Here is a 15,834-nt window from a genome sequence, read left to right on the forward strand (position 1 = left end):
TCAAAGTTTAACGAAAGTAGCCACCAGCTTGATGCTGAAAAGTGTTATTCACAACTACTTATAAAAAAAAAAGAGAGAAAATTTGGTTATGGCATGGCATTTTTATCAACCTTTCTTACTTACCTTCACGCAATGGTATGTTGCATTAGCAGCACAGATTAAGTTATTATTAGGCCAGCCATCCAAATCTGAATCCTCACCACAGATGCGTCCATCACCAGCATAACCTGTCCTACATTCACATTTGTACATAGGATCACTGAAGTGGCCCAGATAGATGCACTCTGCAGACTTATGGCAGCTGTGTGTCTTGTCCTTGCATGGATTCTCAGGTTCACAGACCTGCAACAGACAGAGCGTACTCACTGCAACACGATGATATTCACAGTCAGCTGCGTGTGCCTCAACTTTGCCAAAGTCGAGCCAGTTATTTAGATGCCTAAAGACAGGAACTTTGTTTTAATCGTGGTTACTAAGTCATACTGCTCTGTCAGTTCACAACTCCAGACAATGTGCACAATGAAAGTAAGTAAAATAAACCACAGGAAAATTGGATATTATTCAAAAAGCAATTAAAGCAATTAACATTTTCAGAACTCTATCTGCTTTCTTCCAGACGTCACTAATCTCCAGAAACTAACTGCAACAGAAGGTAGACTCTACTCGCCTCTTTCCTTTAGTGTTCTGCCTGTCGGTATGCAAGGAATATCTTATTTTCCTAAATCAAAGACAGCATAATGAACTCTCACATCATCCTCAAGTAATTTTTTGTTACTTCTTTCTTATCATTTCGCTTAATTTCATTGACGGTAGCTGAGAATCTTACACAGATGTTTTACATTTAGACTTCACATGTTGAACAAACCACAGACTGATTCAACAGCAACAACAAGAAGGCATCCTGTGAAATTCATTTTATGTTTTTGTCTTGTCTATCAAACCATAGTCTTCAATATTACTTCCACTTCCTTCCGTCCTTCACCACTGATAGGTGTTGGCCTAATGGAATTTAGGGAGTGAGAATTTCAGACATACGTCTGATGACATCCACATTAACAGCATTATATTTATGGAGAGAATGAACCTGTTTCTTCAGTTCCCAATCCCCAGAGCAGGTATATAGACCTGAGAGAAAAGAGTGCAAAGCAGGGGAATGCTTGCTCCAAGCATTTTACCTTCATTTGATGCAACTGTGCAGATGCCTAGAGAAAACAAAGCCTTCAAAAAAACAACCTCAAATTCAGTGTTTTGTCACTCAAATCAAAAATACTCTGGAACAGCACTTACCTACTTCAGGTTATCTTTGTTTGGTACCCAAGTTTATCACATGCTTTCATTCACAGACATTTTCAGGTGAGAATTACTCAGTTTCAAAGCCATTAAGTTCTCTTTGACATCACTTACTTGCTTCTCTGTCTTGGCAACTTCCAGCCCTACCCCATAAGGCTGACTTCCTTTATAGCGTGGAGGACATGGCAAGCAGTGGAAACCCGGATTTGTGTTCACACAGCGATGGACCTGATTCACCTTAAAGCAAACATCTGACACAGCTATACACTGCAGAGAAAAGAAAGAAAGAGGAAACCAATTAGACGGCTGTGTAATTCCCAAATAACAAAAATTTCACAGTGATTTCCTGATGTTAATGGAAACAAAGTCAATACCTCATCAAGATCCTCACAGAGGGTACCATTGCCAAGGTAACCTGCTGGGCATGGCCCACATGACCAAGACCCATCTGGGTAACTGTTGCATTCTGCTCCAGGAAAGCAAGGATTTGACAAACACCCATCTGGCAGAGACACAAGAAAGTGCAAAGTAAGTTAGGAGCATAAAAACCATGTAGCATTTCATTGAACAAGTATTCTCTGTTCATTAGCTTAAATCACATCTGATGTAACAGACTCTTAAAAACCCTTAGAATTAGGGTTGTTAAATATACTATTTATTTAATATGAAAATATTACAGATTGCTACATCCAGTTGAATACATCACAGCATATTGAAGCCCTGTTTAAGAAATGCATCCTTGTTCAGGATAAGTCAATGTTAAGAACATATATAAAATCCTACTGATCTAAACAGTACTTAAAATAATGTGCTTTCCTGAAACAAAGTGAAATTAGAAGATTTCTGCAGTGTCAATTCATAATTATCAATTAAAGAAATAACAGTAATAACTATTCGGACTGAATAAAGAATGACTAAATACCAACCAATTGGGCAATCCTTCTTATTGCACATATCATGTTGCTTGGTATCTCCCACACATGGCTTTCCTCCATACTGTGGCTCTGGACTGTTACAGAGGCGAGACCTCTCACGAATTCCTCCTCCACAGGTAACAGTGCAGGCAGACCACGGAGACCAAGGACCCCACTTGCCATTCACTAGGATATGCAGAAAAGTGGAGAAGAGCATTACAGGCAATATAATGGGGACAACATTTGGTGTCCAGAACAACCACCCTTTCTTCAGATCCCTGACTGGAGACAGTTTCTCAATATGCACATAGGAGGAAAGATGCTAGCAGAGTCTAGCACTGAGGTAGTAATACTTCAGAAACAAACAAACAAATAAAAAATACCCAACTGTTTTATAGGCATTTTTTGGCCAATAATTCAAAACAACATGCCGTGTCCACCGGCATGGTGTATTTCTGTTTAAGTTGATCAGAAAAGTACAGTGCCTTCAAAGGTCTCTACTAAGCTTTCATTTCGTAAAGAAAGCAGGATGTGACCACAGGATACAAACCTCTGCTGAGCCAAATATGAGCTCTATTGCCTTTTTTCATGGCAACAGTATGCTCAGTAAGGTTGCAGCTATTATTCTTGTTTGGTAACCCATTCCTCAGTGTATCTTATAGCATCGCTTGACTCAAGTAACTTATTTCAATTATTCTTCTGCATGTTTTATATTGGTACAACTCTACCGATATTGTTGTCATTGATTCTGAATATTCTTGAAGTACAAGAATCTTTGAATCAAGCTCTGTGTTTGTTCTTGGAATTGCAAAAAAACTTAAGGACAATGGGGCATGTCCTTAAATAAATAACCTTTTTACTAACTTCGCATTGCACAGGTAGATCAAAAAACAGATGAAGTGTGTATAGCTATCTAAGTACCATTAGGTTAGAAGTTTTACATCAGTTTCAAGCTCATATCCTGTAAGTGGAAAGGAATGGCTGAACAGAGAAGGGAATGAAGAAAGATATACAAAAGGAAAAAAATGAGGAAAAATTATACAAAAGGAAAATGAAAGTGAGTGGAATGAATGGTCTCTGAAAAGGTTAAAAAGGGTAGATGAGGAAGAAAGAATTATAATACGAATTAAATGTGTTGAATATGTGTAAAATATGTATGCATAGTTTCAAAGAAACCTGGTGATTGAAGTACTGTATGTCTTCTAATATGTAAAGTATCAGCTTCCTTTTAGATAGAAAGTGGGTTTTTTTTGATATGCAGAGATAAGTAAGTTATAAAACGAAAATTTCTCAAACTCTTAATGTTTAAAGCCAAATCATAAATTAGGAAGTTTATAAAACCTTCAATTGCATTGTTGTCTTCATTTTATAAACACCCATGTGTGTTTAAATCTACAATTTAATCTGCAAATTATATTTTCTGTCACAGAAATTCACTGTAATTTAGATCTGAATAAAGAGAAGAAACTCAGCTGGAATATTATTGCATTACCTTCGATTCAGGACCACAGACATACCTGGACATGGAACCTTCTCACACTTCTCTGTTTCACGACCATTTCCCACACAGTTTTTCCCACCCATCTGGGGGATAGGCGAATTGCAGAGGCGGATGCGGGTGATGTTTCCTACTCCACAGGTAACTGAACAGGAAGACCAGGGAGACCAGTGACTCCAACCACCATCTTGTCGTACTGCCAGAGAAAAGAGTAAAACTCAAGGAAAGAGCTCACCTGCAGCAGTAATACAATCTCACCTGTGAGGTTAAGCTTCTAATAAGCCTCTCACCACATCTGATGAATGTCCCATCTCTTTCCTACCACTGTCACTTACAAAGCTCCACATGTCAGCTCAGACATTCAAGTACAGCTACCTGCAACAGTAATAACTACAGTTCTGGAGACAGAGTATGATCCTTCTAAGTGCCTTACATATAAAAGAAGTTTAATATTTTATGAAAGTCTTCTATGATTACTGTATTCCTAAAAACTACTAAGCTAACAGAATGGGCCATTAACAGTGAACGAATGGCAGATCAAAATGTGGCCCCATGTATCATGGTTATGAACTGAGTTTTTCTCGAAACTGACTTCAAACAAGAGATTCCAGCTCATAATATTAAAGAAAAGATCACCCACTATCTTTTTGTTTAACAGAGCTGAGCCCAGAATGCACATATCTATTAAATTGTCAGGAATAAGACAAATATTTGAAAAGGGGCAGATGACAAAGAATCTAATGAGAGCTATTTTAATTATACATATGAGTGTTCAAATACATACTGTTCTGACTAGTGAGTATTCATAGCAAATCCAGACTAAGCTTGGTTTTGCTTAGAGAAGTCCAAAGAAGCTATAAAAAAAAAAAAAAAAAAAAGAAATTTTTTTACTTACTGCGATGATCACATTTCTTAAAGCTGCACATTCTTGTCTGGATGTGCGGGCCTGTACAAGCACTCCTGGTGACATCACACGACCTTCCTCGCATCTGAGTCCCAGAGCCACAGGTAACTGAGCACTTTGTCCAGTCTGACCATGGTGACCAGCCTTCCTCACTGTCATCAGCTGCAGAGCAAAAGGTACAAAAAAGTGCTTAGCATTGAAAGCCGCTCTATTATCCTATCCTGAAGATTTTCACTTCTCTTTTTCTGTAGAACATATGTTTTGTCCTTTAGATCTCTCTTTTTCTACTTTTGCTTTCCCAAGCTGACACTGAAGTCAGAGAATTATGGTTTCATGTAACGAGAGGTTAGTCCAGATAAGAATCCTAGATCTTCAGGTACTTCCTTGCGTGCAGTGTGTTTGCACGAGGCACTGACCTTTGGAGGAAGAAGAACACCTTATCTCTAGAATGGACTGAGCCAAAAGCTCAAGTCCCAACTGCCTTTGACTTCAGAACATAGGTCAGTATGATGAGATGTGGCCCCACCTCTGAACACAACATAATGGTGAACATGATCAAGAACATTGTTAGAACATGTCCTATGTCTGAATAGGAAAAAACCTTTTACAACGCATTTTTATTCAGAAAGTCTAAGCAACCACGTTCTTTTGTAACAGACCTGTCTACAGAGTGAAATATATTGAAACCACACTGATGTCACTTAATTAGAGAGATCATTAAATCTATTGCCTTTCTAAATTCTAGTTCACAGCCTGCAACGCTGTCTTAAACGAACCTTGCTAATCTGTTTCCTGTAAGTAACACAGTATACCAAAAGAGGATATATGATAGGAAAGAAAGAAAACAGACAACAAAATGACAATACCAGAGAGGAAGAATAACTTGCTCTTTTAATAAATATTGCATCAAACTACATGAAACTTTTGATCTGGAACTTAAACATACTCCACAAGCAGACAGGACAACATCCTAACCTATGTTAGACTGTTTTAACCAGGCAATACGGAAGAGAAACAATAGTGCACAGTGCTATTGCAAACCAACAAAAATCAGAATGCCCACCCTTGGAAAACACAACTGGGGAGGAGTATGCAACTACCTTTTAGTGTCCAACTTAGGTAGGGAATTTATCAGCTTACTTAGAAGCAACCAATATAATCATGCAACAGAGACCAATTCCTCCAGAAGGTACCTTCAAGCAGCCAAGTTACTTCATACGATCATTGTATACATATAAGTATTTTATTTGATCTCACCTGCTTCAATCTCTTGTTTTGACCTCTCCAATACACTAGTAGATATTTTAAATATTGCCAAAGAGTATCCTTCTCTTTGGCTAAATACTCACAGTGAGAGCAGACTGGACAGCATTCACCTTCAACAAAAGATGGATCGGCACAGGAGACTGCTGGGCAGGTGATTTGATGGCACACAATTTTAGAATCCTACAGGCAAAGAAATCAACTTACTGACATGCTCACATACAGAGGCAAATAAAGGTGGGCATCTGGGGAGAGTCTTATGTGTGCAAATTCTTTGATTTCTTCTAAATATCATGGACATGGGGACTACTTTTTATAAATATGAGTAAGTCTAGGCCAAGCTCTGAGTATGTGTGACCTGACCTGGAGTAAACCCACTATCCATTTTTGCAGAGAAAATGAATGTTTCCAAAACCTTACTTGGCAAGTGCACTTGGTGCAACTATCTACAATCCAGCTTTCATTATCTGCAAAGACACGGCCATCCTGCCAGCAAACTGAGTGGTTCTTCAGTGTTTTGTTAGGTCCAATCAATTCCCACATAATTTGGTTCTCTTCAGACTAGAAGACAAAGCAAATGAAAAAAAATGTGGACTTTGTAAGCAAACCGTTTTCAGTAAGACAAAACTTAGACACAACTGGATTTAATCCTTCCATTAAAAAAGTGTATTTTTTACATATTTATATGCATAAAGAAGATGATTTCAGGTACTGCAACACTGCACAGCAATTCTTCAGCTAGTAGTACAAACACGATCACAGAATATTAAGGGAAATCCGTTCTTAGGAGTTTTGCTTTCCTCCAATACAACTCATCTTTAGATGAGAAGATTGCAGCCCTGAGACATATGTCGCAGTAATAAACTTCCTTCAGAAAGGATTAACTTATTCAGAACAAGAAGTGGGGCAGACTTCAGTAACATGTCACCATCTTACTTCAACTATGAAAATCTCACACATTTACTTATAGTTTAGGTACCCTGTGTAGCCACTTGCTAATGGATTCATAAATGGTATAAGCTTGGCAATGTTTCAACAGTATACAGGCAAGGTCATGTTTGTTAGCTTTGATTTCCAAACCTGCAGTACCTTTAAGAGGACTGATTTCCTCTATGCGTGCGTGCGTGCGTGTGTGTGTGCTTTTAAACCTAGTCTGCGAAAACCAAACCTTCATTAAAGTTTAATACTCAAAAACTACTCAACTAGTTACTTTGAAAATGTAGGTCATCTCTACATTATTTAGATATACCAACAGGTATACACATGTACAGGCAGAAATCTCTACTAACTTCCTCTGGTATAAAACAAAGAAGGAAAGAGCACTGTGCAGCAGACGTCTCTCCGTTCTTCAGACTTTCAGGTACCTACCACTTTTTGGAGGTTATCAGCTAAGTTGTTCACCACGATACGCAAGCCGGTGAGCTCCGTGAACATCGACCCCAGCTCTTCACAGGAGCGGTCGCAGAACTCAGCCTTCTTCTCTGGTTTCTCACCTACGTACTCAGTTGTGACAGCAGGGCTCAAGTGAAGGATTTCCGTGCTCTCATTGATGGTGTTCACTTCAGCTGGTAGCAATAGAAGGAAAAAGAAGAGCTGCATATACAAAGCTCTTCCACAGATTACAGATTCCTGCTAAAATCACAGATTGGCACCCATGGGTAGGGTTTAAACACATCTATTTTGGCACAGCTTCATGCTAGATTATACCCATGAATAAAAGAGAGGAGAAAGATGTCAGCTGGTTCCAATTATAGGCCTTCCATTTTCAAAATTGAGAGCCAAGCTGTGTCTCACATGACCCTCACTTTAAAACATTGTTGGCACTGCAACACATTAATTTTTGAAGAAGGCGTAACAAAAGGACAAAATATCAAAAAAGCAAATCCATTTTATCCCCTTAGAGCCATGAAAGGTTTCAGATTTTTTCATGATCTATCACATTTTCTCGATGCAGAGAAAAAGGCAGGAGAAAGAGTTTCCTTGTAGAAAGTCATTGTCCTTGTTCTGCCCATAAATCTCGTGGTTACTTGCATCAAATTTGGACCATTATGCAATTTACACAAGACTCTGAGCTGCATTATGTTGCACTGCCTAGTGTTAAACTCAGAGGCACTGTTATAATGAAAGTGTAATTCTGAAGTGAAATGGAGGTCAAGCCAAGATCAGGCTGAATATTTGATTTGTCACTCCAAACATTCCTCCATCAGGCAAATCATAATTAAAACAGAAATTTCTGTGCAATATACAGGGAGAACAGAACATGTACTAATACCAGTTGAAAAGATTTCCTTGTCTATAGCAAATTCTTGAAAAAGAATATAACAGAAAGTATCAGTAGTAATTCATTAATTAAAAAAGAACAGAGATAACTAAATAAAAGACTGCATTCTGTTAAATATTTAAATTTCCACCAGTTAAATATCTTATGGATTCCATGAAAGCTTTCTCTAACAACTCCATGGTACACTCGATTTTGGTATCAGCTGTAGAGAAATCCACATTTCCCTGTCTCTCAAAAAATATTTGTTTTCCAGATTTAGTAATGTTGTAATAACTCAAGGTTACCAAACAGAAAGGAGAAGCAAAGGATATAGCAATTTAAAAAGAAGAAATCAGCACAGGAACGTGTGCCATAAAATATATGCTTCAAAACACCCAATATCATTCTGTGTTGACAGTCACAGAAGGTGGCAACACATCAAAAATTTTGAGGGTTTTATTTGATGCTTGACTATACAATATAAAGCACTATATTTAAATGCACAAGCAATGAAAATGGGAGCAAAGTATTCTTCATTCATTTAGAAGGCTAAAAATAAAAGAACGAAGAACCAACCCATAAGATGACATTAAATAGTTACTTCTCAATAGTTACTTAAAATGATTGGCTTGATGTGCTTTTAAATTACCTATGAAGTATCTGCCGCTAGTCAAGGACTAGAAAAAATTGTTTGCAGTATTCCAGAGTTGAAGTAATTGTCCAGCTTCACTTATAGGATGGGAGAACATCGATATACAACATAGCAGATCAGAACTCTCTGTGTCATAACTGTTTACTTCAGCTGCTTTTTGATTGCCTGGAAAGAATGTAATTTTCCTACCGCATGGAAACACTAGGATTCTCAGATTCCCCTACAGCACTTCTCAGGTCATTAATTTCATATTTTTCAAGCCAACATGGAGTGTGCCTTGACCGGAACATTCTGAGGACATTAATAAAGCTGCAACCTCAGCAGGAAACATAAACCAAAACTATGTTAGAAGAACTAAATCCACACTTCCTACTGATACTTGGCAGCAACTGAAAGAAGATGCCTGAGGATCACTGGAAAATCAGTTCTCTGTTGCTGGCTTCCTGCTAATTTCCTAAGGACGACATGATTATCTTTAAAATGAGAAACCAGAAGAGCAGAATGTGCATCCTTTCACATATGTAAACGTCATTCTGTTGATCTAGCTGAAGAAGGGATTTTATTGATGTGCCTGTTTAGGTGTGGGTTTGCCATCTCTCCTTCCCAGCGTTATGTCTAAGTCCTGCCTAAAGTATTGGCAGCCACCACACTACAGAGATACTTTCCTACCCTCAACCCAACTGCAATCTCAAGCTACTATTTCACCATATCTCACACTCTCCTAATAGGATTACAGCTACAGTAGGAAAACACAGTCCTGTCTCTGAAAAAACAGCAGGCTTTTTGTGTCCTCAGAGCTGAGAGCACTTCACTGGTAACATCTGCCATGTGGGACACTCACACTCACACGACTGTACCTCAGCTCAACGAGCAGGCCATCAAAGTGGGAAACTATGTACCTTGTGGTCAGTAACATATCACCCATGGCTTTTCAACTGTGTTAATTAGGCTGGACAGGCAATGCCAGAAAATCAGTCATGCACATAACAAGCCTCTCAAGTAATTTTGATGGCCTCAAGCCACAGTGTGCTATTAGCCCTTTTGTGTTGCACAAGTAATTTCCATCTTGTGGTGTCCTCTTGGTGTTGCAAAGTAAAAGTAAAAATATTGTAAATTGAGCTATTTGTTAAATACTTCCCGGGAAGGATAAAACAAAAAAATACAAATCTGTACAATTTATCAGACCTGAAAATTTGGTAGTTGACAGGTGTGATAAAACTACATTAAGAAAATATCATCTTGTTGGTTATCGCTGCAACAGCTGAAGGGTGTAGGAACTCCTGCTAAGGTATGTATCAGCATGCAGAACTCAATTATCCCTTTAGACTCCCATTGGCTTCCTCTCCATAGCAGAAATAGAGTAACAACCCATTTCTACTTGGTGATATTTCAGAACATTTTGTCACACTATTTCTCTCTGTGGTAATCAACCAATAATATTAAAGAATTGTAGACACTGCCTTTCGTTGATTTTGCTGGTTCAATCCATCTACATCTAGGGATCCCATCCTCTTGACTGAGACTGTACTGTCTCTGACTGCTGAATATGCCCTCAAGGTTCTATCTCAACTTCTGAGAAATTTGTTTCCACTGGTAAATGAAGCAGGATAGCTGAACTGCATCCTTCCTGAAACCATCCTTCTCTTTTATTCAGATTACAGTTAGATCTAAATACATGCTCTATTTTCCCACAACAGTTTTGCTCCTCAAGAATTTTCTTCCACTAACAAAGGTGAGAAATATTAACCAGTAGTTCTGAGTAGTTTCTCAGTAGTTTCTGCGTACAGAAAACAGCTTGGCTGGGAGAGATGACAATAAACAAATGAGGGCATGTCTTCTTGCCTGTGCCATCCAAGGCCACTTCCATTCTAGCCCATATAACTCATTGCTAACACTTCACCGCACTTGTGTCTGAGGTCCTGCACCAGGGCACACCTCTGGAACGTATGAAATAACGAACCAATATCCTTTATCAAGATTTAAAAACAGACTAGAAAGCTGAGTTGAATTATTTGTGCATATACACATATACACGTCTATATAGATACAGACATATATATACACGCATTTATATGTCTTATACGCTTTTCATTAAAAAATCTCAAGACTTTGGCCCCCTTTGAAGAAGTTATGACCTGCTACTGCTTAATTTCTGGGTTGTTGCATAAACAAGGAAAAAAGTTGATTAGAGTCTGCTTAGTTGATTTGCTCTGTGTCTTATGTTTTAGCAAAGTGACAGCAATAATGATATTTCAGACGGCAGGAGTTTCAAATAAAACCCTGAAGTCCTGACCGCCTTGTGCACCCACCACATTCCTCTGATGGACTCAGTTGTCTCTGATTCTTGACTGAGCTCTTGCCAGTTACAAACATTGGAAAGCAAAATAGCCAGCACCTCCCGTGAGCTCGAGTACAAAACCTCAGTGCATACTTGACAAATTTTCATAATTCTTTCATGATGAATCCCATATATTCCCACACACAGAGTGCTCCCCTCCTGGTGAGGCCAGCATGAACTGGACTAACAAGAACACGTGTCAGCCTGTCACATACGTGTCTTCCATAGCTCTTAGGGTTTTTTCTTATTTTCTTTAGCTTGTAGTGATTAACAATGCTATGGGATTCAAACCCAAAACCTCTTTCAGTCAACAAACTTATTGCTGAGGAATTCAGTGTCTTTAAGACTTGCAGACTTGTCCATGGGCCCATGGAGAATAAGGAGCAGAATGCAGAAGCAACATTACCAGTCTTGTGCTCAAAGAATCACAGACATCTCATGGAATAATGCAGATATTTTCATACATATGCATTTTTCCTTCTATTTCTATTAATTTCTGCTTGACAGATTTTCTCCCAACTTAAACACAGAGGTTTAGAGTTATAAGCCTAAGCAATAAGAACTAAAATAGTAGGCTAGAGAGTAGAAATGGTATCTCGAGATAGCTAAAAAATACGTTCCTATTACCACCAAAAAGTAACCCATTTTCTTTTTCATTTCAAAGGGATCTGTTGCATGGTTTTAGGATAATATGTCACCATTGATATTTTTCATTTTCAGAGTCAACTGAATGGTATTAATGAGGTAAAAAAGCCTTACTTGACTGGCTTCTCTGGCATCCTTTTTTACGCAGAACATCCTCTATTGAAGTATCAAAGATTAAATGAATATTTTGCAAAAGACCCTGTAATAATAATCAAAAACATTAAAAAACAGTTAGATTAATTTGGGAGTAACTAATAACTGATCTTTCTCAAACCCATGCTACTGACTGGATTCAGCCATAAGTAAATACATAAAAAACAATCTACAAAGCATTAAAGTGACAAACACTGAAAAAATGTTTATAGTTTTGTTACGTACAATTTTAATACTATAAGCAACAAAATTAGGTATGTTCTGAAATAAGTCATAATAAAAGTTATTAATCAGCTATGAACTCAAATCTCCATCGTCATAGCACGCATTTTATATTGTAGTTCTACAGGAAAATTGTTGTGAGGTCAAAGCCAACTTTTGAAGTTCCTGTCTCATTGCACTTCCATCCTTAGCCAGCCATTCCTATGCACCATACTTTGGTGCCTCCTCAATTGTGCTGACACTACCCTGAGACAACACTATATAACCTGTTATATAGTATCTGTTTCACTTTAAAAAAGTTCAAGGAAGAAAAAAATTACTTTAAAACCAGATTATTTCAGTGATCCACTTAACAGTACAGCTCCAGAACCAGTTCTATGAGCACAACTGATGGAGAAACTTAGTCATAGAGGCAGGAATGCAGAGGCTGTGGGCAAGAACTTCTGGATTCCCTGCCAAAACTGGTGACCCCATGGAACCATACTCCAGGGCGTCACGCTCTCGCTGACAACTAGATGGCACAACAGCATGAGAAGGAAAGGGCTTTTCAAATTTTTGAAGCCATGAGCTCAAGTTTGATTTCAGCTGTGAGCGAAAAGAAGCACTTGGCCAGATCACGTCATTATATGGGGCAGGAGGTAATTTTCATTCACAGGAAAACCAGGAAGTTTGTAACTGTTTAATTTTAAAACAAAAGAGAAACAATAAATGTTTTCCATAGAAAGAAAAAAAAAAACCACAAACAAAACAAACCAAAACAAAAAGATCTCATTTACAGGACTGATCGAAACATTTTGTTCTAATTTTTTTTTTCTTTAAATTAAAACTACAGGTTATTCAGAATGGCAAACCAAGATATTCTGTTAGGGAATGGACCAACACCACATGCTTCAGGTGCATTAAAAATACTTTTTTTCTCCTTCCTCTTTCAAATAAAATAGAACAAAGTTGTTCTATAAGACAGGCTCTTATGACCTGAATAGATATATTTCAATGGAAACATACTTATTAAAGAAATTTCCAAAGAATACTACAAATCATCACCTAAACGCGATACGTTTAGAAGTCTTACTTCTGGAAAAGAAAGTGTGAGGATGCATAGGAAAGCCCATAAACTGGTTTTGTGCACTTTTCCTGGACCTAGACTTTGGTTTACCAGTCATTTGCTTTCAGGAACCCAAATTTCCCACAACACAGATCCAGCAATGAATAAAAACACACTCTGGAGAAATTCTGCTTGGGAACACCTGTGACCTCATCAAATCCAAGAGATGTTGGGAGAACAAAATTTCACCTATTGCATCTTCTCAAACTACTTGCAGTTACTTTCTTACCTCATCAGTGACCCAAGCTCCTCCAGGTTACCTACCCTGAAATGATTCTCCCGAATGGACCCTTTTGCCACATACATTCTGCTGTTCTCTGCTTTCAGCTGCTCATAGAAAGGCTCCTCCAGGATGAAGCTGTCAATAAGGTCACAGCCAACATAGAGGTTATAGTTCTCCCCTGTTATTTGCACGGTGAGGTTCTTCCACTGTGAGTCGGCGAGGTCCACGTCTTCCAGGGAAATCACATTCTGGAAGCCATCCACCCAATAGATAAGGTCCAGGGTGTTGGCCCGGCCATTGGAAATGATCTCAAACTGCCTCTCACTGATGCCAGGACCCTCTAAAGCAAGGATAGTGCCTCTAGATTGCCTGTCCTGTCTCAGGGTGGCCGAAAGGATAAAGCCCTCATTCTGCCGTATGAGTTTGACAATCTTTTTTAATTTCTCTGGTTTACATGGAGGTATATGGTCAAACCGAATGAAACGATATGCTGGGATAGTGGGGTCTGGACCCCGAAACACTTTTGCTCCAACTGTCTTTCGGTTTATGTTACTGATTTGAAGTAAATCAAAGGCAGTCTCCTCTTCCTTGTCACCATCTGAAAAAGTTAACAGTGTATGACAATGTGTCTACAAAAAGTCTTACAAGAAACAACTCTGCACACTATACTTAGTAACTACAATGATATGACAGATGTAAGGATCAGCAGAGTAAACCCAGTTCTTTCCTACTTCCACAAACAGAACTGTTCCTACTAGCAGGCAAGTGAATACTATTTTCCACCTGTCATTTCCATTTACATGACAACTCCCTCCGTCTATGTGTGTAGGTATAAATGTGTTTGATTATATAGCTAAACATATGGCTATATATTTTATAGCACTATATAATATACACTTGCATATATATACGTGCTGTATGTCATGTATATGCCTACGTATGGATGCATGTAACAATGTATTCATTAAATATTTTTAATATATATCAATGGATAAGGAAGTTGAGCCAATTTCTCAGCCAATAAAAATCAAATTATGAGAAGCCATGTGGCCACACGACAACAGGAAGCAACAGATTTGCTTTTTAAAGAGTCAGACCAAGAACTCAGATGTAAATGAGGGTCTGGCACTGTGCCAATTTACATTCCACTTATATTTGGTCTGTAGGAGTCTACTTCTCTGCCTCTATCTTTTTAAAACGTTCACTCCACTCAGTGATTCTGTTTGTTACTTTCACTGGACATTTCTACTGCAGAGGAAAGTATAATAGCAATTATTTCTAAGTTTACATATATTTTGATCAACAATTTCTAAAGAAAGCAATTTTTGTATATTTATTGGGGAATCTTCCTTTAGCAGTAGTAAGATGTATCCACCAAAAATACTCCCAGCAAACCACTATTCCAGGTTCTTCTAAAAAAATCATATATGATTACTTTGCCCACTGTAGCTCAGGTAAGCCAATGTTTCACGCCAACTTTTAGCTTTCAGAGTTACTCTATATATAGTTAAGAAGTGTGTGAACTTACCCTGAGCATTTGAGGAAATCCACAGGGTTATCAAGACAGCAATCCACAATAGCCCACTCCTCTGCAGCATAACTCCTATGAATAAACCAAAAAGTTGTAAGTATTAGGGAAATAATATTTATCAGCTACAAATATTTTCATTTACTTCACAAAATGCCATAAACAGAACTCTCATTATAAGCAACTATACATACAAAATCAGAATTTCTATCTTGTCTGAGATTATTCTTGATGTGAAAGTAAAACATGACATCAAGTGAAGGGAAGAGGAACTCTGGACAATAAAGCTCCTTTTTATGTAAATGTCCTTAAAAATAAAAAAAAAAAAAAAGAAAAAAGAAAAGGCATACAGAAAATATATACTATTATTTTCTCCCCGATACTTCAGCAGCTAGCATTGGGACCACATGACACTACACGAGGTGCAGCATATTAGCAGCTGCATCTTTGCTTTGCAGCACAACGTCCAGCTGAAATTCCTTGTAGGATAACAGGATCTCACTAGATGCTGGTTATGAGTACTAGGGGTACTTTTCAGCACCTTTTTCAGTTCCATCATACAAACTCTTCTCTCTTTCCTGTATATATATATCATTTACCTATTCTTACAATCCTCTGTACCCAACCATAGCTGGATAAAGTGACTTTTAATGTGATGCAATTTTTGCCCTGAAGCACTGTGCAGTTATAAGCCACATAATTGCATCTCCATATGTGTTTCCACTCACAATGAACGGAGCAGACGGCACTCACTGGAATGTGTAGACGTTCATTTCCCTGGATAGAGCCCCATCACGTCAGCACTGCTAACTCCACGCATTTTTGTGGAGCGATGCCAC

General features: G+C 38.2%; 1 protein-coding gene across 1 annotated transcript in view; it reads right to left on the reverse strand.

The window, feature by feature from the left end:
* Window positions 1–15,065, reverse strand: part of THBS2 (thrombospondin 2) — a 31,318-nt gene extending 16,253 nt beyond the window's left edge. The window contains exons 1-12 of the mRNA XM_086626026.1: window positions 14,996–15,065; window positions 13,509–14,065; window positions 11,879–11,963; window positions 7,238–7,434; window positions 6,290–6,430; window positions 5,956–6,052; window positions 4,598–4,768; window positions 3,722–3,898; window positions 2,217–2,390; window positions 1,665–1,792; window positions 1,405–1,557; window positions 124–342 (exon numbers count right to left, since the gene is read on the reverse strand). Of these exons, the coding sequence (XP_086482152.1) occupies window positions 124–342; window positions 1,405–1,557; window positions 1,665–1,792; window positions 2,217–2,390; window positions 3,722–3,898; window positions 4,598–4,768; window positions 5,956–6,052; window positions 6,290–6,430; window positions 7,238–7,434; window positions 11,879–11,963; window positions 13,509–14,065; window positions 14,996–15,065 (2,169 nt within the window). The remainder of the gene's footprint in view (window positions 1–123; window positions 343–1,404; window positions 1,558–1,664; window positions 1,793–2,216; window positions 2,391–3,721; window positions 3,899–4,597; window positions 4,769–5,955; window positions 6,053–6,289; window positions 6,431–7,237; window positions 7,435–11,878; window positions 11,964–13,508; window positions 14,066–14,995) is intronic.
* Window positions 15,066–15,834: the final 769 nt, after the last annotated feature.

The sequence above is a fragment of the Tauraco erythrolophus genome, chromosome 2 (assembly GCF_009769465.1).
Source record: "Tauraco erythrolophus isolate bTauEry1 chromosome 2, bTauEry1.pri, whole genome shotgun sequence".
Classification (NCBI taxonomy): Eukaryota; Metazoa; Chordata; class Aves; order Musophagiformes; family Musophagidae; genus Tauraco; species Tauraco erythrolophus.